The 25,781-nt window shown below is 44.9% G+C and overlaps 1 protein-coding gene and 1 long non-coding RNA gene across 20 annotated transcripts in view; one reads left to right on the top strand and one right to left on the bottom strand.

Moving 5' to 3' along the window:
* Window positions 1-273: 273 nt before the first annotated feature.
* On the bottom strand, window positions 274-2,710 carry LOC310690837. 5 transcript variants are annotated; one of them, XR_014518184.1, is made up of 2 exons: window positions 2,602-2,710; window positions 274-1,586 (listed from the first exon to the last, which is right to left on the bottom strand). It is a non-coding gene; the product is annotated as an uncharacterized lncRNA (long non-coding RNA). The 5 variants fall into 5 exon arrangements; XR_014518185.1 differs by lacking the exon at window positions 2,602-2,710 and adding an exon at window positions 2,159-2,202; XR_014518186.1 differs by lacking the exon at window positions 2,602-2,710 and adding an exon at window positions 1,960-2,149.
* The window catches only part of TLK2 (tousled like kinase 2), a 39,927-nt gene continuing 16,352 nt past the window's right edge, over window positions 2,207-25,781 (top strand). The window contains exons 1-10 of one of the 15 annotated variants that reach the window (XM_083469708.1): window positions 2,216-2,841; window positions 8,210-8,292; window positions 12,208-12,279; window positions 12,727-12,796; window positions 15,881-15,924; window positions 16,263-16,358; window positions 19,886-20,053; window positions 22,164-22,259; window positions 23,920-24,012; window positions 24,454-24,564. In XM_083469708.1, coding sequence (XP_083325834.1) covers window positions 8,212-8,292; window positions 12,208-12,279; window positions 12,727-12,796; window positions 15,881-15,924; window positions 16,263-16,358; window positions 19,886-20,053; window positions 22,164-22,259; window positions 23,920-24,012; window positions 24,454-24,564 — 831 coding nt within the window. In that variant the 5' untranslated portion in view covers window positions 2,216-2,841; window positions 8,210-8,211. The other 14 variants (XM_083469703.1, XM_083469709.1, XM_083469702.1 and 11 more) reach the window with 14 other exon arrangements.

Raw genomic sequence — 25,781 nt, 5'->3', positions numbered from 1 at the left:
CTTAAAATTTATTCAGATTTTGAAACTGGTTAATCAAAAACAAATAAAGGCTGTTAACCGCCATACCAGAAGAGAGAGCTAAGCCTTAGGCTCACCTAGTCATTCCTTCCATAAAGATACTGTGGCTTATTGTGATTCCAAATGGGTAACAGTGGTTAGCTGAAAATGTAAGAGAAACGTTTGTGCCCTCTTTCTGTCTGCATTAGTGGAGATGACTGTTCTTGCACATACTCTCAGGGGGCGTGCAATGGGCAGGTCAGCAATAACTCACACGGTGTCAATGAAGTTAAGTCTCTTTATTCAAAGGAAAAAAAACAAGCTCAGAGACCAGGCCTAGCGAGCACAGCAACTCTTCCCAGCAGATCTTGCCCCGATGAGTCAGGTGTGAGGTCCCCACCTCCCCAAGTCTCCTTTCCCAGGTCCTTCCCAAGCAATCTTGGGTTCCTCCTTCTTGTCTCTCATTCCTCCATCTTCTTCATCTCTTTGCATGTTCTGGTAGACTGGGGAGAGGGGAGCTGGTCGCAGCAGGAGGGGGAGACCCCTGGCTTCTTCAGCAGCCAGCCTCATCTCTGCCTCTCCTCTCTAGCCGCCTCTTCTGCCACTGGTTCTGGACTGCTCTCTGCCACAGCCTCTTCCTGCTCACTAAACCCTGTTGCCTCCAGCTTCTGACTCCTCCTTCTCCCAGTCTGTTCCCTCTTCTCCCTCTCACCACTCATCATCATCATTCCACCACCAATCCCCTGGCCCTCAGCCTTCTTCCGCTGATGGTTCCCTTGGGGGTTCCCCAGCTGCTGTCTCCCACTACTGCTCTGCATCCAAACCAGTTCATGACATACTTAGCACTGTGTGAATTCCTCCATTAGCTCAGGTGTGGCTACCTTTCTACCCTGAGGGACCAGATTGTCATCTTCCCTAACCCCCGATGGGCAAAGTTTGACAGGTGGGCAATGACAACAGGTGACCTTCCCCCCCCCCCTTGCAGAGTCTTCAGAAGCTCCACCGAAAGCACCATTTGACACAATCTTGGACTGGTGCCAACAAATACCCATTATGGGTGTGGCTTGGCCAAAATGGCCTCAGGCTAAATGGGGAGGACTGGGTATTCCTCACCCCTGCCTTAGTAATAGCTTTAAACAAGCCACTGTTTCACAATTATATCTGACTCCCACAAATTAACCTTGTCTTACATTGTTGGGATTTCTCCTGGATCCGGCAAATGAAGAAGCCACACACACAAACCCTTGTCCTTTGAAATATACCCTTTCCCTGACACCCCAGCACCTCCACATGCCTGCTTGTGATTCAACCTGGTTTTCCCCCATGATGCCTACACCTTTCCCTGACACTTTCCAAGGCAAAACACCCATCCATCTCCCAACTAATCCTGTACCCACTTACCTGGGAGCAACCTCCATTGAACTGGCTCTGATCGGCTTTTGAGATACATCATGTAGGGCTGTTGTGAACTACTAACCACCTCATGCCTTTTGTACACCCACATTTTCTCCTCCGGATCAAGAAATCCCCCACATGCTCACAAATCAGCCCAAACGCTTCCGCATCCTTCACTTCCTCCCGCAATGCCACTGATGAAAAAACACACCGGTTGAACTGTATATATAATCGCCTTGAAGCTTCCAAAGCACAAGAACCCCCCCCCCTTCTGCAAATAACACCCCGAGACACAGACCCCCATCCCTTTGGAGACAAACCCACCACCTGCACCTGACCACAATGCAGAAAAAATACCCACCTACCTTAAGTCCCTATTATACAAAGGCGACCACGCCCCCCCTCTCGAGTTAACAGGCGAAACCCCTTCCTCTGTGTAGCCCAACACCCCCTCGCCCAGTATATGGGTCCATTCTTCGTTTTGCTGCGACCCCCCAAGAAGGAAAGCAGTCTCCATGCCATGACCCCCCCCCTTGATGAAAGCTCTGACTCAGCAATTTTTTCCACCTGTCAGGCCGGACACGATCCTGGATTCTGCAACGATGGGTGGGGGGGGCGGGGTGTCCATCCGCCTTTGGCAAAACCTGGTGCCCGCAAATAAGGCAGGGTTAAATAAAATTTAAAAAGCCACATGCAATGCAATGCAATGCAGCCCGGGCCCTCCCATCGCCCCACCCCGAGGTTTTTAGCACCTCCTTGCACTGACCTCTCCCCTTCCCCCAACCTTTTTTCTCACCACCACCGACTCAACCTCCCCCCCCCGCCCCACCTCGCGCACCCGCACACCAACCTCCCACCCGTGCAAATCTCGCGAGACAACACGTGCTTTCACAAGTGGTTCCCCCCCCCAACACCTCTTCTCCTTGCACCAATCGATCCGGGGGCTGGGCTTTAAAAAAAAAGCCTAAGTAAAGGGGGGCGGGGGAGAAGGGGGTGTATAGGCGAGAGCTGGGGGGGGGAGAAAAAGTGAAATGTGGGGGGGCTGCCCCGCCCCCATTGATCGCAACTTGCAACCAACCCCCCCACCTGAATAGCATTTTTTGGGGTAAACGCCCCCCCTCTCCCACCCACCCATCCCTAATCCCGTCCTCGGGGGGAAAAAGAGGAGGAGGAGGAGGAGAGCCCCAACCCTCTCGGGAACGAGGCTACCTTGGCCGGGCGGGGAGCCTACGCGAGGCCGGGGATTTTACGGCCTGCCTGCTCGCTTCTCTCCCTTCTCGGTCTCTGCCGAGAGGGCGCAGCAGGAGCAGCTGCTCTCCCACCGCCACCTTCCTCCGGTGATCCCTCCTTCTCCATCTCCCCGTCTTCTCCTTGGGGCAAAAAAGGGCCCTGCAACCAACCAACCGGCTGGCCCAGGAGCGAAGCCCAGCCGAGCCGCCACCGCCACAGGTGAGAGAGACCGCGCGTCCCGGGCATCCCTTGCCTCGGCCCCACGTTGCGGACGGGCGCTGCGGGAAGAGAGAGGCTCGCTTCTCCCCGGCCGCCCTTCCATCCAGGCCGTGGCCGGCAGGCGAACAGGCCGGCCTTCCCCTGGTAGGCCTTAGGAGGGTCGGGGAAGAGGTGCAGCTGCGGCGGCGGCGCTTTCCGAGGGAGGAGTAGGTAGGCCTTGCAGCTGGGGCTTCTCCTTCAGCCCCAGCTCCGTTGCCGTTACACTTGGTGACATTTTATTTCTTGAGGGGGGGGGGTCAACGGTCTGTGTAGGCCTCGCCTCCCCCCCCGTCCTATCGGTTGCTATAGCAACGCCGCGGAAGGAGGGCGAGTGCGTCCCCCCCCCCGTGTCCCAACCTCGGGAAAGGGGCCCGGGTTACTATGGTAACGTTGTGGGGGGACGGACCCATACATGCCCCTGTAGGCCTTGGGGTGTGTGGGTGTCTCATATTACTGTGGGGTTGTTTTTATTGGGGCGACGTGTGGGGTTTTTTTGGGGGGGGGAGTTAACGCGCGTGGTGGCCGTTCTCTCATGTAGGCCTCGAGACTGGCCTACGTTGCCTAATTAGAAGTTGCAAGCCCGGTGGGGGCTTAAAATAAGGGCGAGTTGTGGGGGGGGGGTGGCGAGCGCGCCCGGGCTGTTGCTATGGGAACGTTCTGGTCGGTTGGGGAGGGGGGGCGGAAGAGCCTCCCTCTCGCGTGCTGGGTGGGGTGGGGGGCTCCGTTGCCTTGGTAACTTTCCGTGGTTGGGAGAGGGTCGCGCCCACCCGTGTCAGTGAACGGGGCGCGGTGGGGTAGGTGGGTTGCCGGGCCTAGAGGTCTCAGGTGCCGAGCCTCCTTGGGCCTGGTCGTGAGGGGGTTGTTTTGTTTTCCGGTCAAGGGGAGAGTGAGATGTCAGCGGCCTCTGGGGACGGCAGGCCCCCGCGGGTGGGAGTCGCCACAGCTGGAAGTGTGGGTAGGGGTTGTTACTGCTTTTTTTAAAATAAAAATAAAAATGGGGGGTTAATAGGTTAGCAGGGGTTAAAGCAGGAGGGGACAGGGGTGCTCTTCTGTCACTCCCCATTGGAGTAAAAGAGGTGGTCCCCATCCCATAAGAACAAGTGGATAAGGCTTGGATGCTTGACTGGGTGTCACTTGCCTGGGTGGGGAGAGTCATTGGCTCCTGTTTTAACTATTGTAAATTCCAACAAGGTGGTGGTCTTGGGTCCTAAACTGTAGGGCCATCTCTTGAGAAGTCAAGGATAAAGCGAGCGGGATTGGAGGTTACAAAGTGAAATAAATGTGTCCGCTGGAATAGCAAGAAGTAGAATTCAGGGCGAGGGGGACACTCAATTGGGGGACGTTACGTATTCGTTTATCATTTCATATAATGCCACGAAACAACAGTTTGTTGGCTTTATCGTCATTCTGCACACATACATGCTTGAGAGATGCTCAATTCCCACTTCAGGGAATTTAACATGCCTTGAGGGGAAAGTGATCAGAAGTCTGTTTAAAACGTGCACAAATGCCTTTCTCAGATGCCCGCCCACTTTAGGGGTTCAGAAGTCCCTGAGGTGACAAACCCACCTTTGTGTGGCTGCTTTAAACTTGAATGCTTTTAATAATTATGAATGCTTCATTATCTTCCCAGCTGGTTCCTTTGTAGCTTATTGAGTTGTTTTAGAAGCCTTGTTGGGAGATTTTGGAATGTTTGTAAGCATACTCAATTAGAACCATTTTCTTCCTTCTAATAGATACTGTGATAAAAAATAAGCCTATTTGGACGTCCCATCACTTGCACTGATCCGTATATTTCAAAGTAAAGTGTGGCTAAGGTTGTAACCGTATGGTCATATTGTTGACATGTTCTTCAGACTATCACCAACAACACTACAGCACTGCCGTGTTATTTATCTGTTATAAGTCAAAGATGGGGGACCTGTGGCCATCCATATATTGTTGGACTTGAGTGGAGTTGTCCATCAGCCCTAGCCAGCATACCAGTAGTTAGAGATGATGGAAGTTGTAGTGCAACCATATCTGGAAGGCCATAGGTTTCACACCCTCGCTATAAATATACAACTAGCCTTTCCATTTTAAAATATTTCAGTGGTTGATAGCATGATAACAAAACTATTGAACAGCTAAAAGGAGGTAGCAGATAACAGATAGTAAATACAGTGGTACCTCGGGTTACATACGCTTCAGGTTACATACGCTTCAGGTTACAGACTCTGCTAACCCAGAAATAGTACCTTGGGTTAAGAACTTTGCTTCAGGATGAGAACAGAAATTGTGCTCCGGCGGCAGCAGGAAGCCCCATTAGCTAAAGTGGTGCTTCAGGTTAAGAACAGTTTCAGGTTAAGAACGGACCTCCGGAACGAATTAAGTACTTAACCCGAGGTACCACTGTAAAATGCTAAAGAGAGATGGGGAAATGAGGTTCCCTGGGAAGGGAATTTCAAAATCTGGCTGCAGCTGTATCCCAGCCAAACACAACTGTGATGTTAGCAGGATTCAGAAGAGTCTTCCCCCAAATATCTTAATGAGTGGGAGAAAGCAGTCCTTTAACTATCCTGGCTGCTGTTAAAAACTCCCTGACTAGTGATTTTTAAAAATTCCACTTGATGCTTTTTCTTCTGCTGCAGTCTTCTAGAAAAGTGATAATGGGGACAAAATGGAAAGCAAACAGAACAACTGATGTGAAGTCAGTAGCTGGTCCCCCCCCTTCCTCTTTCTAAAGGGTGTTGGTGGTCTTCAGGAATGTTCCTTCTAGGCATGTGCTAGAAGTCCAGAGTGATTCAGTGTTTTATTTTTTAGTTGGGGAAATGAAAGCGAATAAATAGTTCTGGAAACAATGCCTTTGGAAAAGTGTGAGTCATAGGGTCAGATGCACTTTGCTTTTCTACTGTTCTGTCAATCAATTATTAAATAATTGCTCCATTTAAGGGCTATAACACCACCTGAACCATAGTCTAGGGTTATGGGAACTGGCCTGGCCTCCTTCAGGGCTTTTCTCCTCCTAGCCTTTGACACAATCGCAAAAAGGAGATTGGAAGTTTCTCCTTTGGCATTGCATATGAACCCTAAACTATGGTTAACTTTATGCTTTGTGGAACCAAGCCATCTTTATAAACTATGGCATGAAGTTGGTTCCCCCCCCCCCGTTACCGTATTTAAGATTAAACATAGGTAAAGGTAAAGGTACCCCTGCCCTTTCGGGCCAGTTGTGTCCGACTCGGGTTGTGTACCCATCTCACTTAAGAGGCCGGGGGCCAGCGCTGTCCGGAGACACTTCCGGGTCACGTGGCCAGCGTGACGAAGCTGCTCTGGCGAGCCAGCACCAGCGCAGCACACGGAAACGCCGTTTACCTTCCCGCTATAAAGCGGTACCTATTTATCTACTTGCACTTAGGGGTGCTTTCGAACTGCTAGGTGGGCAGGAGCTGGGACTGAAAGACGGGAGCTCACCCCGCAGTGGGGATTCGAACCACCGACCATACAATCGGCAAGTCCTAGGCACTGAGGTTTTACCCACAGCGCCACCCGCGTCCCCAAAGATTCCTTTAATTATAGTTTAGTATTTCCTCTGAGCCAGTCTGAAACGTTTCAAGAACTCCCAAGAACTCTTGCTATACACATACTCTAGCTCTGTCAGTAGAGCATGAAATCTTTAATCTCAGGGTCATGGGTTTGAGCCCAATGTTGGGTAAAAGATTCCTGAATTGCAGGGGGGTTGGACTAGATGATCCTCGTGGTCCCTTCCAATTCTACAGTTCTATTATCTGACCCATGTTGTGGCCTCTGTTTCTGTTTTAGTGTTTGGTTGTGTACCCTTCAGCGGTCAAGCTCATGGTAGACCTGTCTGGGAAGATGCTAAAGGGAATTGAAAAGAAAATAGACCTTGTCCCTTTGTTATCCATAAATGTTTTCATTTCTGTGATATTTTTAGCGTAACCTTTGAGGGGTTGGTCTATAAATTGTAGGGTAGATGAATGCACGGTCAAGGATCTATCTCTACACTGAGGAAATGACTGTTTTGTCTGCGAACGCATATGTATTATCTCTCACTTTTGTAAACAGGAATGAAATATTTTATTAGCAATATTTACTAGTTAGGTTGACAGTGAACTTTTTGAAACACAATACGTTTATTTCACTTGTTTGACTTTATTGTTAGTGTATGTTTAATTGTTTATAAGGGACCAGATATTGTTAACCAACTTCAGAGGAAAGTTACTAAGAGTGGCTTTACATGAACACAGAGGAGAACCCATCAGCAAACTGAAGAATTGTGCCACACTGATGGAGGACCAGAATCTCCAAGATACAACATTCATAGGAAAATAGGGTTCCAGTATATTTACAGTCGTACGTTGGTTGCCAAACGCCTTGGAACTCGTATATTTCGGCTTCCGAACAATTGAAAACCTCCTGCAGCCAATCGGAAGCTGCTTCTTGGTTTTTGAATGGTTCTGGGAGTCGAACGGACTCCTGGAACGCATTCTGTTCGAGAACCAAGGTACAACTATATGTGGAATAGAAAGGCCAGCCCCATGTCCTGTTCTCCATTAGTGTTTTGATGTGAAATGTGGTTAATGAAGGGAGATTGTCCAGTACTTTTGAGCTGCCATGTTGCTGCTTTGGCAGAGTGTGATTTGCAAATGTAGTATCTTCAGTGATCTCTTGCTCTTCATAGGAAAGCATGGGATAGCAACATGTTTCTCAGAATGAGGAATATATTAGGGTCAAACAGGTCCTTCAGAAATGAACATACCCAGTCCTGTATGTGTGATATGGGACTGAAGCAATTAAAAATATATATAGTGCATCTCAGCATGTTAGCATTTGCCTTTTCTCTTTTTAGGAGTAGTGAATTATTATGCATTTTCCCTTACAATCTCAGCTTCTTGATTCCTGGAGATCTTATGCGGTTGCTACTAATGATATTATGTTAAAAATGCTTGTTCCACAGACATTTACTAGGGTGAGAGAGAAAGGAATTTTGGGTATCCAAACTTTGCCCTTGATCCATGTGGAGAAGGATAATTAAATCACATTCACTTGTGCATAGTAAGGGAAGAGTAGTTAGTTCATACACAAAGAAACCACCCAATAATGCCGGGAATAATTTTATTGGAGAAATAAGAATGTTACCCACAGTTCTGGTTATAATGACACCATTTAAAACAACAGTGTTGTATCACTATATACCCTTTCATATTTGATTGGTTAATGCTATTAATGTTTCCTTATATTAATGTTTTGACTTCAACCCAATAACGGCAAGCTTTAATTATCTCTGCATTGGATACTTATACACTGTGTTGTCTATCATTGTTGGCAGATATGATGGAAGAATTGCATAGCCTGGACCCACGACGGCAGGAACTGTTGGAGGCCAGGTTCACTGGAGCTGGTGTTGCAAAGGTTGGTATCAGCACAGCTCACTGACCAAAAGCATGTGCACACTCAGTAACCTTTCATTTGATGCTTGGTGGACTTCTAATAATCTAAAGTGTCAACTTTTGGCATCTTTTGCTTGCTGTCATGGGGATGGAGAACACTCCTGAAGCAAAATGTATGTATGACCTCTAAATGTTCAGAAATCAAACATACTTCGAAAATAATCCAGCATTTCATGACCTCTGCAGCTTGTTTTGATGTGAAAAGTTCATAATATATGAGCAGTGAGCATTAGTAGAAGTTGAATGCTTTTTATCAGTTGAGTAATGAACTTATCTTGGAAGCTTGAGAAGTTACCTTCTCACACAATGCTAGACATTCCTATAACTAAAGTTTCTTTTCTGTCCTTATATCAAGTATCTGCTTTTGGTAACTTCTTTCATTCTTTGTTTTAAATCCCACATCAATGTTGATGGCATTCTCTTCCGTCAGCCATCTCCAGTTCTCTCAGGTTTCTTCTGTTTTCACTAGCATATCATAACATCATCCAAACTAAATGTTCAAGACTGAATTGCTCTGTGTTCCATCTTATTTTTATGGATGGAGTTGCATGTTGAATTGGTTGCAAAAATGGGATCCTGACATTCTTGGGATTCTTAGAAAAACAGCCCTCAGCGACAATAACAACTATAATTGGTTTTCAAAGTGCCTTAGGTTTTATAGGTGCTTCGAAAAGATTCAAAAACTACAACCCCTGCAACCCCTGCTCTTGGTCTTATAGTATAATGCAATAAAAAATAAAAGGAAGAGGCAACAACAAAATCAAAGGTAAACTGGTACCAGTTCTTCATAGTTCTAAATTCTTACAGTAGATACAGATTATATAAATGCAAATGTTAGTGAAAGGTGAGTGTGGTAGTCCTCTGAGGCTAGAGGAGAGCTTGCATGTGATAATCCTTGGGTAGTACTCCTACTCAGAGTAGACCCACTGAAGTTAATTGACATAACTAATTTAGATTCATTGATATCCGTGGGGCTAATCTGAGTAGGATTTAATTGAATACAACCCCTTGCTATCTGTGTGCTTATCCATGACAGCTGCTGCTCACCCTAGGCAGGTAGCAAATAAGTCTGTGTTACATAGTTCCCATCACAGACATGTTGCTAGCCTGCCAATAATAGACTGGAGCAGGCATAGGCAAACTCGGCTCTCCAGATGTTTTGAGACTACAGTTCCCATCATCCCTGACCACTGGTCCTGTTAGCTAGGGATGATGGGAGTTGTAGTCCCAAAACATCTGGAGGGCCGAGTTTGCCTATGCCTGGACTGGAGGATTGTTGAAACAAAGTTTTTGTAGACCATATTTGATTTGGAACTGTCATCACTCGCTTTGGGTTTCATTAAGTTTGATTTTATGTGCAGCCAAGTTTAGTGTATTCATTTTTGCTCCATTAAATCTTGTCATGAGCTTATCATTTGGCTGCAGTATTTCAAGAAGGTTTTTTTTTTTTAAGCTTGCGTCTTGGGCTTTCTTAGTGAAAACATTTGGGGAATTAATAAAACAAGACAGTGTTGTGCCCCCCCCCTCAAAAAAAAAAAACAGCTGGGAATTGGGGGACAATCAGGAATGTCATGCAGTTTTGGTTCACATGACTGCAATGAAGGTGGAATTGGCAACGCCTCCTTACCTCTTTGAGGGACAGTTTCTTATCTTAATTTTAGGTCTAATTTTGAGGTCCAGGTTGCTCCACTTCAAAGAAAGAAAGAAAAAGATTCAAATTCCCGAGATGGCCAAAATGGTACTACTTTGGTATTTTATTAATAATAATGGTGTATACATTTTGTTGTTATTATTTCAACTTATTAGTTGCTTGGCAGTAAAAAGTCTCCAAGCAATTTACAAAATGAGAAAGCAAAATGCAAAGCATACGATGAGAAAAAGAGCAATCCATTGCAGTAAAAACCATACAATACAAACAAATCCAATAGAGCATCAGCAAAAAACGTACCATCAATAGTCAGCAATATCATCCTCATTTGTCAAGTAGCTGGGAGTAAAGAGATTTTACCTGGAGCTGGAAGCGTGTTAATGATGGCACCAGGTGGGCATCACTAGCAAATGTTGTACTTAACACAAATCAACCTAGCCACTGTGTATGTTTTGGAGCTTCATGTTCCTTTATGTAGTTATTCTAAACTTCTTCAAGGGAAATATGATGAACTAAATCCCCCACTTTCTTTCAAAGATCTCATTGCTGTTGGTTCATGTGTATAGTCTCTCAAGTCTTTGTAACTCTTCTGTTATTAGTCTGTGCGCTGACTTGCATGTCAACATTAACCTTACTTTAACAATTAAATTTGCCAGCCAGATCCATCTGAGACTCCCAAACGTAAAACATTCCCGCGGTATTACAAAGGTATTATGGGAAAACTTCACGTTATTAAAAATACACAAATTATTGTTAAAAAACAGATAAGTCCACCATCTTTTGAAGACTTTTTGAATGAATAGGATATGGTTGGTGAGATAAGCTTTTATGTGTGAACTGAAAAGGAACTTAGGGGGAACTAGCCCTATTTGCCGAGCCGAGCCTTTTCCCTGATGTATTAATCTGCAAGAATTTTTTTGGTTAGTTATGTGAGGCCCTCATCTTAGATCTGAAGTAACATCGTCAAGACACAAGTATACCACCTGAGTGGAGTTTAAGGCCAAAGTATTCATGTGTGTTTCTCTGCAACCAGAAGGACATTTTTATTTAGTGCTTGGGCATCTGGTGCAGATCTACTGTACAGCTTGTTGTGTAATTGTAGCCAATTCTTCCTTGTATATAAAGATAGGAATTGGCACTTAGGTGAGAATATTCCAGTTGCTTGAGACTCCTGTTGGTAATGGGAGACATAGGTATTTATGCTCTGATGGCTACCCAGAGATTAATGTTTTTCGTTTTCCCAGAACCACTGCAGAGTCCTTCAATTTTTGCGTATCTATTCTCAGCATAGATATAATAGGCATGCCACCTTCCTGTTTGGTGTACTGTTTGATCTTTTTCTTTTAAAGGATTTGATTTGATTTTAATATTGTATAATTATTGCATGGTTGTAGCCCATCCTGCGATCTTGTAGTAAAGGGTGGGCAAGAAATCTGTTTAAATAAATAACATCCTTCCCCACTAGGAACTGATGGCAGTGGTGCCCAACATAATGTCAGGATGCAAGTGTCCTTGTGTCACCAGTGCTCCTTAAAAGCTTTTACATCAGTTTTTACACAAACAGGTTTAATCAAGTAAATGCAAGTTTTGTTTTATCCTAAGCTTATAGCATGCGGAGGCAAACTAAGGCCCAGGGGCCGGATCGGGCCCAGTCACCTTCTAAATCCGGCCCGCGGACGGGCCGGGAATCAGCTTGTTTTTACACGAGTTGAATTTTATTTATTTAAAATGCATCTCTGGGTTATTTGTGGGGCATAGGAATTCGTTCATTCCCCCCTCCAAAAAAAATATAGTCCGGCCCCCCACAAGGTCTGAAGGACAGTGGACCGACCCCCTGCTGAAAAAGTTTGCTGACCCCTGGCTTATAGTCTTTGGTTCAGGTGGTAGGTACCCTGGAAATACTTTTTGCATCCAGTACCTGAAGTGGATATGGGAAGGGAACTGCACACGTGCAAAGAAACCAGGAGCTAGTTAGCACCAACAGAATTTCCTGTGATAGGTTTTGGCACTATGCTGTCCAGCATTAGAACTGAGATTTTGTAAATGCACCAAAGAAAGACACGATTACTTTAATTTCTCATTTGTAGACAGTTCATTGCACTGAAAAGGGATGCAACAAGTGTGTGTGTGTGTGTGTGTGTGTGTGTGTGTGTGTGATGCTTTTCTGGGAAGTTATAACCATCTTCAGCATATGTAAATATACTTTTGCTTTTTTGTCTATTTTGCCAGGGGCCCCTGAACAGTGAATCTTCCAATCAGAGTTTGTGCAGTGTGGGCTCACTAAGTGACAAGGAGCTGGAAGTAAGTGAACCTGGTGTTTACTGGACAGCCTGTCCTGGGGTCAAACCAGAAGATACCTGATTACTGTCAACTATGTGAAAATAGTCAGGGTTCCATTCCAGCAGGAGAAAATATGCCACCTTTTGGACTCTCTAATTCCCTGCCATGCAAATAGCCTCAACAAAACTCAAACAATTTAGCCCTCGGGAAGGTGCAAGGCAGTGATCTTAACTCTCAAGTGCCTTGCAGTCTTCCTTAATGGAGTTAATTCATTTTTGGTGTAATACTTGCTGTTAGTGGGGCTGCAGTGGTCACTGATTTTTTGTTCCCCGGTATCAAAGAGGGGAAACATAAACCTCTGTGTTTACAAACTGAGAAGTCTTCCAGGGGGTTTTGAATTTCTTAGTGTGCTTTGATGCTGAGATATCTGCAGAAATTGATTTGGGATTTGTTTTTCTCCCCCTTAAGACTCCAGAAAAAAAACAGAATGACCAGCGCAACAGGAAGAGGAAAGGGGAATCCTTTGAGACCAACCAAGGTAAGCTGTGCTTTAGGCCCCCTAATTAGGATCTCCAAACATTCAGTAATGAGCACAGTTGTTTGAGAATTCTATTTTCCCTTGATATCATTGAGTCTGACTCAAAGGTGTATTGGGCAACTTGTTATGATCTTGAGCTTGGAGCAGCACCCTTCCCTTCAGGGAAAATTTGCCGTCTGCATTATAAGACAAACAGTTTTAGTCCTGAGGCGGTCTTATTGCAATTTTCACCTGCATCTGCTTCACTACATGCACATGTCACGTTTGGGCATGGTTTTCCAGTGGCTGCTTGGCAAAGATAGTCACTTGCAGTGATCACACATCTCTGTCACACATGATTGTCACAAAACTTGAGGCACTGAAGTACTTCCATGTAAAAACAAAAATAATGGTTGAAATAGCCCTTAGGAATCCATCAGAAGCTGGTATATTGGAGAATGTAGACCTAAATTGCGAGGAAGAGTAAAAAATTTCCCTTTCTGATGCTTCCTTTCTTAAGTGGTCATTTTTGGTGTTGACAAAGCATCCAGAAGCACCTAATCCCAAGAATCATATGGAGCAACCTTTGCATAGTCTGGAATCGTGGCCCATACTGATGACACTTCCTTCTCTGGCCCCATTATGGTTGCTCCTTATCCACCCACTTCTACCATGTCTTCCCGCATCTATCCTCAGTTTCTTTTATGTGCCTCTTCCTTTTTTTATAATAATTTTTATTAATTTTAACATATAAATTATAGTACATACCACAAAGCTTCACCACATATACAATCTTTTTTGGACTTCCATCAGCACCTCTGCTCATCCACCGTTTTGACCACTTCTTATGCATTTCTTAAATTCATATTGCCTTTAATTATCTTAACTAACCATCCTCCCCTTTATACATTTTTGCAATAGTTCTAATAATTCACCTCACAAAACTTCTTGCAAACCTACAAACGTAGTCTGATCATCACAATTACTTTTCAAATAGTCTGTAAATTTACGCCAGTCTTCTGTGAATTTCTGGTTCCGCAGATTTCGAGTCCTTCCTGTTAGTTTATCTAGTTCTGCATAGTCCACTAATTTCATCCTCCATTCTTCTTTCGTCGGTAATTCTTCTTGCTTCCATTTTTGTGCCAATAATATTCTTGCTGCCGTTGTTGCATATAAAAACAGCTTATATTCTTTTCTGTTTATATCACTTCCTACAATGCCCAGTAAAAATGCTTCTGATTTCTTTATAAATGTATATTTCAACATTTTTTTCATCTCATTATATATCATTTCCCAGAAGCTTTTCACTTTTTACATTCCCACCACATGTGATAAAATGTTCCTTCTTTTTCTTTACATTTCCAACATTTATTGCTAACTTTATACATTTTAGCTAATTTAACAGGTGTAATATACCATCTATACATCATTTTCATCACATTTTCTTTTAAGGCATTGCATGCAGTAAACTTTAAACCCTCATTCCATAATTTTTCCCAATCACTCAGCTGTATATTATACCCAAAATCTTTAGCCCAATGAATCATAACCGACTTTACCTCCTCATCCTTCAGATGCCATTCAAGCAGCGATTTATGTGCCTCTTCCAAGAACCTTTGAACTCATGCACACACATTCTTTGAGCTCTTGTCAGTTGTACCTCCGTTGCCACTTTCTCCTTTTGCTGTTCTGTGTGTGCTCACATGCATACATGTCTTTGTCCTTTTCTCCAACATGCTTTTGGGGGAGCGACAGAGAATCTTTGAGAATAAGTGTTGCATTTCAGATAGTCCCTTGGTAACTATCCCGGAACTGTGTCGTTTCAGAGGTTGGTCCTAATTGGTATTTATTCTGCATCAACACAGAGGCTCTGTCTCATTCTAGTCTACTACTCTGACACACACCATCTGAAGTGTGAGGAGGGAGTCCTCCCAGTGGCGTAGCGTGGGGGGTGCCAGTGGCGTAGCGTGGGGGGTGCCGCAACATCGGGGGGGGCGCGAGTCCAAAGGGAAGGGACAAGTTCCTTCCTCCGCCGGGCTCCCCACCGCCACCGCCAGCCTTGCGCCCTAGCGCGTGCGCCCGCCGCCGCCGCTGCGGCTGCGCTCCACTTACTGCTCGCAGGAGGAGCAGCCGCTGCAGCAGTGCCGACGCTGCCACTGACGCCTGGCCGGGCATGGGCAGCCTCCGCTCCCCGCCGCCATCCCCTCAGCCCAGCCACAGGCGGTGGCTGCTTCTGCCGACTGGGAGGGAGGAGAGCTCCGAGGGGCCTCGCCGCGCCCTGCGCTCCCCAAAACCCTCCGAGAGGAAGCCGGTGGGCGGGCGAGGGCCTCCCGGCAGAAGGGGACGCCGCTGGCTCCGGCTCTCAGCGCAAGTCTCAGCCGCGGGGGGGGGGCGAGGACGGAGCACGGCTGGAAGCCCCCGGACCCGGCCGGGAGGAGGAGAGGCACTCGCCAAGCCCGGATCTGGAGCTCCACCTACAGCCCAAGGAGAGGAGGGGGCGGGGAGGCGCCCGAGGGGAGGGGGCTTCGGCTGCCTCGGCCCGCGGGGGCTCCGCAAATAATAAATTTAATAAATTCCTGCTGAGCCTTTGGGGGGGTCCTTGGCTCCTTCGCTCGCCCCCAGCCCCAGTGGCGTAGCGTGGGGGGTGCAGGGGGGCCGGGCGCAACATCCGGGGGGGGGCGCGCTCACACTCGAGTGCTAAAATCCACGGGTTAGGGGGCGCAAATTACTTGCCTTGCCCCGGGTGCTGACAACCCACGCTACGCCACTGAGTCCTTCTAAAATGTAGCTGTCATTTACATGAAAAGTACATGCACAATTCTCACTTAAAGAAGGAAGCCAGCTGTGCAGGATCCTTTTTTCCCCTCACAGAAAACATCAACAGTCTTACATGTTAAGAGGAGCAGAATGCTACAGCACATGGACAGCTGAGTCTGGAAATTCCCTTATAATAAACAGGCACATCCATAATCTTTGGTACTACCCAATTCTCTTCTTATCTCAAAACCAAGACAATTTTTAAAAAGAAGAATTAAACCCTGAAGCATGAGAGTGTTTTGATTTTGAAGGTTTAATACCATCTGTTTTTTTTTCCCCCCCTTCCAGGCAAAGTCACTCCAAGGGGACATAAAATTAGTGATTATTTTGAGGTAAGCCAGTTTTACATGTAACTTTTCAGAAAACGATGTCCTTGCAAATTCTTTCCATGTAGGTTAGAGACAGGGACTCTTCTAAATAATATGTAAACTTCTTAGGGAGGCCCTTGCAGTTAAATGACTAAATTTTCTAGGGAACTGTCTTCTTTATATTTTTAAAACAGTTTTAGGGCAAAAAAAAATCCAGATCTTAATTGTAGCTGTTCCCTTGTGTGCATAGTTTTCTGTGCCCCAGTTTCTGTGCACCTGTGCAGTGTGCTTTGCTCTGTGAAACTTTCACAGTGTTTCCATGAACTTACTGGTCTACTTTTTTTGTCCCCTCCAAATTTTAGTTTGCTGGGGGAAGCGGTCCAGGAACAAGTCCTGGAAGAAGCGTGCCACCTGTTGCACGATCATCGCCACAGCATTCCTTATCAAATCCTTTACCTGTAAGTATTCACTCGAAGGGACAGAGTGTGGGCTTTTGTGAGTAATGTGGCACCCTGAAAAGGGTATCATTTCTATATATTGCTTTATTAAATCTCATTTTGAGCTTTAAATTTAAGCAACGTTTACAGTCCTAATAGGTGGTGGTTCAGAAATCCTTGGTGATAGTGCAGAGCTCCCAGGGTTCAGGTGGTGGGATCTGAATGCTCCCGTTAACATTTCCTCTACCTAAATTCTTACTCCTGCTGTCTTTGCTGTCTGTCTAACCCAGTGTTTGGCTCTGTTTGATTAAGGTGTGTGTGCAGTAGCCAGGCAGCAGGTAATCTTCAAAGGAGGAGGCTCATACATACGAACAAGATGTGGCAGGAACTATATTTCTAGAAGAGTGAAGGCCAATCAAAAGTTGAAAACCACCATGACTCAACATTTCAAGGGCATAGGGCAAGATAGAAATCTTCTTAGCACTGCATTTCCTTCTCCTGCCCATGTAAAATTTAATGGCAGTGTCTGTTATCCATTGCTGTAAATAACTACACAGAAATGACAAGTGTGTCCACCTATGTGTGTGACTTTGTCATAAGGTAGCTTGAGCTAGAAGTACCATTACTAATCCTAGGACAAATAATTTAACAAAGAGGTTTGGTTTGACCACATCACCATACCTTTCTGTGTCTTTGTAGGTTTTTTAAAAGGATTCTAAATTGCTCAGGAACAAGTTTTAGAAGAGGCTTAGGGAAGTTATGGGTTTGCCCCAGAGGGGAATGGGAATGGGACTACCATGATGGCAAATGGAGGTAGATATGGAGGCAAACAAAGATATACAGTGGTGGGGAGTGCTTGTTACATCAAAGCCCTTGCTCCCTCTGCTTTTCCTGCTGTGCTTCAGAGTCGGGGGGTTGCCAGTCAGCTCACCTGGTGGTGGTGGTAACTGCCAAGTCTGTCCAGAATAAAACATCTGTTGTCCACAATTTAATAGCAGGGGCTGAGTTGGCATTCATAACTGAGAGCTGGGCAGATGAGCTTGGTGGCCGTATGCTACTGCAGCTACATATGTCCACCTGGGTACTTGCTGCAGCACCGTTCAGGTCAGAGGGGCGGTGAGGGAGAGTCAGAATCATCCTCACTAGGAGGACAGTCCACACTGTTTCTGAATTTGAGGGAATGTTTGTGGCATTGGGCGGAACAGGGATTTTGTTGGTGTGGCATTCACCTCACTGCATTACAGCCTTCCTAACTGAGCTGACAGAGGTAATCTGAGATGTGGAAAATCCATGGTTCTAACTATGGAAAGGGGGCATACAAATAAAATGATGGAGGTTGGGGGGGGGGATGACAGCTCCTAAATTGTGGAATTCCCTCCCCACATAGGTGCATCTGGCACCTTTCTTGGATAAGTTTTGTTGTATGCTGAAGTCGCACCTGTTTACCCTATCTGTTGACACTACATTTTAAGACCCCCTCTAGTTGTGATTGCAATTTGTTTCAAACTGTCTTCGAGCTGCATTTTATATTGCTGTAACCCACCCTGAAACCTTCTGGAAGAGGGCACGTAATAAATCATATTTTTTTTTAAGATACCTTAAAACCATATCTAGTACTTGTTTTTACAGTTTACTCAGCTGGAAGAATGGAAAAGGAATTGTTTATTACAACCTCAATTGCACATTTATCTTCTGCAGGCTATACAGTGGTACCTCAGGTTACATACGCTTCAGGTTACAGACTCCGCTAACCCAGAAATAGTGCTTCAGGTTAAGAACTTTGCTTTAGGATGAGAACAGAAATCGTGCTCCGGCAGCATGGCAGCAGCAGGAAGCCCCATTAGCTAAAGTGGTGCTTCAGGTTAAGTACAGTTTCAGGTTAAGAACGGACCTCTGGAACGAATTAAGTACTTAACCCAAAGTACCACTGTAATAGTCTCAAAAAGTCATTCTGTACATGTAAACTGAGCAAGTGTGTAATTGTTACGTGCATGCGTGTTGACAAATGGCAGGGTCAGCTTTTAACTTCATCCTTTTTAGGAGGTATGGTGTATGTTTTTCCCAATGTTGTATACATACATTGGAAGGATGTCCTGTTTTCTGTTTTTATAGGAAACATTTGCAAGGTTTGGGTTTGGTTTTTTCAGGGCCCAAGCTGAGCATGGTAGAGATGAGCACACTCTACTGGGTCTAGAGGATCTAGCCTGGACTAGCCTCAATTTTCCCCCTCGTGGTGAAGTGCTGATCATGCTTGAAGTTGATCCAAGCTTATTTCCCTGTATCTGTGTGTCTGTATAATATGCCTAGTTTTTGTAAGAAGCGTTAGAGCCAATCAGAAGCAGTGTTAGAACAAGTAACAGTGAGCTGTTGTTCCAGGCCCCCCTCTAGAATGATAGGGAACTTCAGCTCATGTCATTTGAGAGACAGAGGTATGCCACGCTATCTCAAAAAACTACAAGTCCCCTCCTGTGCAGGCAGGAGGTGTGAACAAGGATGTGGCAACCAAGAAGCACCATTAAAAATCGGGTGCAGTGGTAGTCAAGTAATGCTGATAGAATTTCCAGGTTCCCAAACATATGAGAGTAAATAGACCCCATGTCATTTCAGCGTACAGGAAAATTGGCAATGGTACTAGACGTCATTCATGAACAGGGAAAAAGGACTAAAGCATATTTGTTAATGCCAATGAACCTAGATCTGGCTGTTCATTCAGATCAAGCAACCAGAGATGTAAGACAGTTAAGCAAAGGGAATTAAAAGAAGCTGAATGACACCAATCAACCTTAAGTGTTTTGAAGAGTTGAGGCCTTTGTCACTTCTTCAAAAGAGACAAGTCTGGAGGCAGGGTGTGTGTGTGTGTGTGTGTGTGTGTGTGTGTGTAAGTAAGAGGAGGGCCCATGTTGCAACTTTGCACCAACCTAGAGAAATTATGCTTGGCAGTCTCTTCCATCATGTTGTGATGCCTTTCCCCCTTCTTTCTCATTCAATACATAGAGATATGTTTTGCCTGGACAAGAGGAGACTTGGGTGGGGGCAGAATGTGATAACAACACTCCTCTACCTGATAGACTATTCTATTGGAAAGGGTAAAAACTTGTTCTCTGCTGCCACAGAGAGCAGGACAAGATCAACAGGTTCCAGTTAAGAGAGGGTACATTTTGGTTGAACATTGGGAGCAGCTTCTTAACAGTAAGAGCAATACAGCAATAGAACTAAATGCCTGTGGTGTAGCATTTGGAGGAGAGGTGGTTGGGAAGCCTGTGAGTCTGAGGCTCGGCACTTTTCTTCCACCTAATACCATAGGTTTCCATTGTGCCCAGAAAGGTGCAAAGGCATTAGGGACTGTGTCTTTTATTTGCCTAGTAGTAATGGGGCCGCTTTTGGTAGCTAGATCACACGCTTCCTCGCTCCCTCCCATTGCTTCTCCTCGCTGTTTCCAAGCTGCCGTATTTACTAATGCATGGATCAGATTTGTTATCTATGACTCTACCTCTCCCTCCTTCTTTTCTCTTCAAAGTATCTTGTGGTTTTCTTTCAATGTATTACAGCGGCGAATGGAGCAGCCGCTTTACGGGGTAGACAACAGCGCAGCCAAGGAACTGCAGGAGGATCACTCTGCTCTGCCAACGCTGGTGTCGGCGATGCTGGCGAAACAGCGGCTAGAGGGCGAGCAGCTGGCCCAGAGGGGTGCAAGCCTCTGTTTTCCATTTTCTTCGGTGAGCATGGTCTTAATGGCCACACCCAAGGGGGTCTGAATGGGTCTGACATGAGTGGATAGCATCCAATCCCCCCCCACACATCTGTATGGCCCCCTTATTAGAATGTCGGTTTTCTTTCTTTTTGTTCAAATTCTAGTCAGTGGTTGCAGCTTGTGACACCAAAACAGCTAAAGGTTTTAGCTTTTCTTTTTCTCTCTCTAGGAAGTATTCTTCCCCCCAAACCCTACTTAACTGACCCCACCTTGAGGTACTCCTTTCTCTGGGGCCTCTTCTCCCTCCCATTTTCCTTGCTTTACCTCTCTCCCATCCCTTCATGGTGATGAAATGGAGCGGCCCATTTCTAAATGGAACACAAATTGAAGTTTAGAGAATCACAGCTTTTCCAGTTCTCATGATTTGAAAGACCAATATACTAAAGGGTTTTTTGTTATTTAATGGTTTCATCTTCAAGATATGGTAGCATGGTCAATTCTTTTGCAGGAGTGGCTCAGTGGCCATCACATGTAAGTTCGGCATGTTGATTAAACTAGTAAGTAGCAACTAAAATGGGCAAGATGGCTTCCAAGGTAGCGCTTGGCTTTGAACAAGTTGTGTGCTCCTTTGCTCTGACAATTACATCTTCAGATTGTGAAATGTAACCTAATCTTATTTAGAAGGCCAAATGCTTCAACTTTAAAATGTTTATTTCTCATGATTCACACCCCCCTCTTTTCTGCAGTGTCTCCTAAGATTCCACATTGAAATGCATCCATAGAAAGAATCTGTCAGCTTGTACAGGCTTATTAAGTGCAAAGCAAATTGCATTTCTAGGGTTGTCATTCGACCCTCTTAGCTCCAACAGCTAAATCTTTGTGTCACTGCCCCAGACCCCAGGCATTTGCCAAAGAAATGCATTCATGACTTTACAAACAATTCATTTTCTTAAAAGCATTTTGGCTCTTTCCCTGGAAATGATCTCTAATGTGCTTTTTAAATCATCTTAACAGTAGGTTGGGTCCAGATGTAGTTAGTTGTTCATTTTGTCCCATTGCAATCGAGGGGATTTAATTAGTCATGACTAGCTTATCCCATTGATTTTTATGGAAATGAAGTGTGACTTAATCTGGACCTAGCCCCGTGCATGTGATCAGACAGACTTTGAAACATAAGAACATAAAAAGAGTCTGCTAAATCAGGCCAGTGACAAGCATCCTATTCTCACAGTGGTGGAACAGATGCTTATGGGAAACCAGTAAGCAGGATTCAACACAAGAACATTCTTCCCAACTGGTATTTGGTAGCATTGCTGCCTCCCAACAGTGGAGACCATAGCCATCATGGCAAGAAGCCATTGATAGCCCTGCGCTCCATGAATTTGTCTAATTCTCTTTTAAAGCCTTTGAAGTTGGTGGCCATCACTGCCTCCTGTGGGAACTGCATTGTGTAACGAAGTACCGTATTTTTTGCTCTGTAAGACTCACTTTTTCCCTCCTACAAAGTAAGGGGAAATGTGTGTGCGTCTTATGGAGCGAATGCAGACTGCGCAGCTATCCCAGAAGCCAGAACAGCAAGAGGGATCGCTGCTTTCGCTCCTCGGCGATCGCTCTTGCTGTTCTGGCTTCTGGGATTTAGAATATTTTTTTTCTTGTTTTCCTCCTCCAAAAACTAGGTGCGTCTTGTGGTCTGGTGTGTCTTATGGAGCAAAAAATACGGTACTTTCTTTTATCTGTCCTGAATCTTCATTGGATGTACACAAGTTCCAGCGTTATGAGAGAGGGAGAAAAACTTTTCTCTGTCCACTTTCTCCATGGCATGCATAGCTTTATAAACTTCTTTGATGTCACTGGTTACTCGCCTTTTCTGTAAAATAAAAAATCCCAAACACAGCTACCTTTCTTACTAGGGGAGGGAACCTGCAGCACCCTGGCTCTATTACTGCCGATGCTAATTCTGTTTCCTTGGAAATATGAAACCTGCTGCCTATCAGAATTGACAGCACTCAACTAGGCAAGATAAGATTGCTTTCTTTAACCTTAGGTAACAGCTGGGAAGAGTGTGTGTTTGACATAATGCTTTGCCATCCTATTAATTTACAGCCCATGTCCTTCGTTTACTCCTTTTCTTGCAGGCCCAGCAAGGCAGTCCTTCTTCAACGGGTTCAGGGAACACAGAGCATTCCTGCACCTCCCAAAAACAGATTTCCGTCCAGCATAAACAGACACAGGTATAAAACCGATGAACAACATACTGCAATGTCTGTGTTGTATCTTGCTTGAGTCAAACACATATCATTGGAGAAATAATGGAGGGCAATGAGGTAGTGACATAGCTATGCCAGAAGAAGGCTGGTGTTTATTCCATTATCAGTTGTTTCCTTCTAAGTGCCTTCAGCCTTAGGGATATTGTTGGCTTATTCAAAACAATGTGTTTTGGTCAGCAGATTTCCAGAGGAGATGCTATTTTTCTTGCCTCCAGCCTCCCACCATTGTCATGTTCTTCTTTTCCCCCCCAGTGGTAGACAAAGTTGTCTTTTATTTTGCTGTTCATTTGTTTATTTTAAAATGCTGCTGTCCTTCAACCCTGACTCCTTTTGCAAAATGGGTGCACGCTGTCTGAACAATTCTGAGTGCTGTGATCTGCATCTGGCGTTTCCAACACATGCATCACCATGCCCAAAAGAAAGAATCTGCCTGCACATGGGATTTCCATGTGTTCTTCAAAATTCCTGTTTGTACTAAGAGGCCTCTGATTAGGGCAACCATATAAAATGATGGCTTTCAAACTTTTAGGACCCTTTCAGATGGATTTTTCTGCTGAGGATCACATGTGCATCTGCTGCGGAGTCCCTTTAAATTGTAAATGACTCTGGGATGTGCAAGGAGGGGTCCTCAGCCTTTGGGGCTACACCATTGCACTGTGGAGGTGAGACAGCTGCCCAGAACTCACCCTTCTGGTTATATAACAGAGGGGAAATTTGGTATTGGTGGATAAAGCTGCCTTTCAGGGAAACGAGAATCCCAGATTCTGATCTTCTCATTGAAGACGATAAGATCTTGTGAAACCCAGCCATGGTTTCAGTTTTTAAGCTTTGTGGCAGTGTTGCATTTTGAAAAGGTGACCAACCGAAAATAGGTAGAAAAAGACCCAATACCCCCTGAAAGGTAGGTTGCTTTTCTGAGGGGAAAGTGGCTTGCTCAAAGGCACACCATTTTGTATGGATGTAACACGCTTTGGGAGGAGCGTGATTAAAATGTTCATAGGCAATGTCTGCAAAAGGCATGTCAGCTCCACACACAATCATACCCACCTTGCCTCTCATATCCTTTATAGATTTAGTGTGCTGAGCGACAGTGGTGTGATTTTGTTTTCCCCACAAAGTTTCAGGGAATACAAACTATGCCCTAAGATAGAGGTGGGGAACCTGCAACTTTCCAGATGATGGTGGACTACATCTCCCACCATCCCAAACCATTAGCCTTGCTGTCTGGGGTTAATGGGGGTTAACGTCTGGAGGACCGCAAGTTCCCCGGCCTGTATGGCTTGTCGCTTGCTTTCCCCCCCATGACCCCGCATCACTGGGATTAGAATGGAGTTCTGCCAGCTTTGCTACACTTAGGAAATCTCAGCCCTTTTTTCCCCCTTAGGGACTAGAGAAGGCTTTTATGACAGATGTGAAAAGATTTCAGCTCCGGTTGTACCATTTGCATGATGTTTTGGTTTGCTTTTTGTAAGGGAAAACAATTTCTCCATAATTTTAGGTTGTTCCATTCATTGGTCACGAAGGAACAAAAGACTAGTGTTTGACATGCTTTTCTGTCCCTAAAACACCCAATCACCTTTTGGGTGATTTTTCACATTGAGCTCTTTCCCTCTTCCTCCTGCAGTCTGATCTCACGGTAGAAAAAATATCTGCACTAGAAAACAGTAAGAACTCTGACCTGGAGAAGAAAGAAGGCAGGATAGATGACCTATTGAGAGTAAGTACACCTGTAAACTCTACTAATAATAATAATTTTTTTTAACACATAGAGCGGTAATGTAAAGTGAGAGAATGTATCTATAACATAGGGAACTTGTTAGTATAATGGAATTAAATTGTAGATGGGCTAGGATTTCTTGAAGCACCCAACCATGTTCTTGCAGAACCTGATTATTCCAATGAAGAATTTGTTTTCTATTCAAACAACCTTTTTTTTTAAAAAAAATTATTATGACTACACTACTTAATACAAATGTGAAATGACTAAAATTCCTCCATGGCCCAACAGTTGAACACTGTGGTGCCTTCTATGTTCTCTGGTACTATATTTTGACAACTACAGCATCATCATCATTTCCCTCTCTGCCTGCATGCCGTTCAGGTGAGATTTTGGCTGTTCTCTATTTGGCTACCTTCTTAGCATTACTTCTATTTTCAGGCGAACTGTGACTTAAGGCGACAGATAGATGAACAACAGAAAATGCTTGAGAAGTACAAAGAACGGTTGAATAGATGTGTGACAATGAGCAAGAAGCTTCTTATAGAAAAGGTAAGTTTTGGCTTCCAAATTGCCCTTTACAATCTTCTCACCTTTGCCCTCTTCTCTCCTCCCAGCCCTTCAGTTCTGTGCATTTTGTTGCAACATGTATCCTGCTGTAACTTGCATACTTGGGGGTATTGATGAACACATTAATTGGAGTAAAGATTGCACAAATGTACTGGGCCCACGAGGACATTGTTTTATCATATTCATATGGACATGCATGCAAAGGTATATTATACTGAGTCAGATCGGCTTGAGTCCACCCTGGCACTTTATGCAAAACACTTCCTCTGCTTTTGAGCTACAGTCCTCCACCAAATTTTTATAGTAGTATAACTACCACCATCTTTTGTGAGCATTGCTTTTGAGTATGCCCCTTCCTAGTGACCTCCGCTATATCCTGGAGACCCACTGAAAATCCTAATTCAGACCTTGTCACATGGAGGTGCATTTAGAACAAATGCTTACCATCACCAAAAGTTATTTTTGGGTTGTGGAGTCAAATTTGTAATGACATTTACAACACTAGAGAGGTGAGCAGTGAAACTTGCCAAACCTCAAAACCAGGCTGTGTTGCATCAGGAAGACAGTGTGGCTTGGGCTGTGACGTTTATTACAGTGGGGTAGCCATTGAGAACATCTCTTGCTGTTTAGAATTAATGCATGGATAAAGAGCCACTTTTTTTTCTCCTTCTTCAGCTCTGGCCTAAAAGGCCCTGGCTTGAATTGTATTCAAAAGGCTGTAAGCTACCATTCATTTTCATGGAAATCTCCCATTTTGTTCCCTCCCAGGCATGTGCATGCAGCACTTTTGGTTTGAATGTGTGTATGTAGCCCTTTTTCTTTCTTTACAAAGAACCAGTTGCTAAGCCACATGTAAGGGACCAGATGCAGGCCACAGGTTTGCACATGACAGACTACTTTCTACAGTGGTGCCTCGCAAGACGAAATTAATCCGTTCCGCGAGTCTCTTCGTCTTGCGGTTTTTTCGTCTTGCGAAGCACGGCTATTAGCGGCTTAGCGGCTATTAACAGCTTAGCGGCTGTTACTTGCGAAGCAAGCCCATAGGGAAATTCGTCTTGCGGAACGACTCAAAAAACGGAAAACTCTTTCGTCTTGCGCGTTTTTCGTCTTGCGAGGTACCACTGTACACTTGAGGAGTGTTAAACTTTGCATCATTCATATTTTCGGTCCTCATTGACTGACTAGCAGTGTGGTGAACC

Source organism: Podarcis liolepis, assembly GCF_965112155.1.
Source record: "Podarcis liolepis genome assembly, chromosome: 13".
NCBI lineage: Eukaryota > Metazoa > Chordata > Lepidosauria > Squamata > Lacertidae > Podarcis > Podarcis liolepis.
The sequence above is the reverse complement of the archived record's forward strand: the minus strand, read 5'-3'. Positions and strand labels throughout refer to the sequence as shown.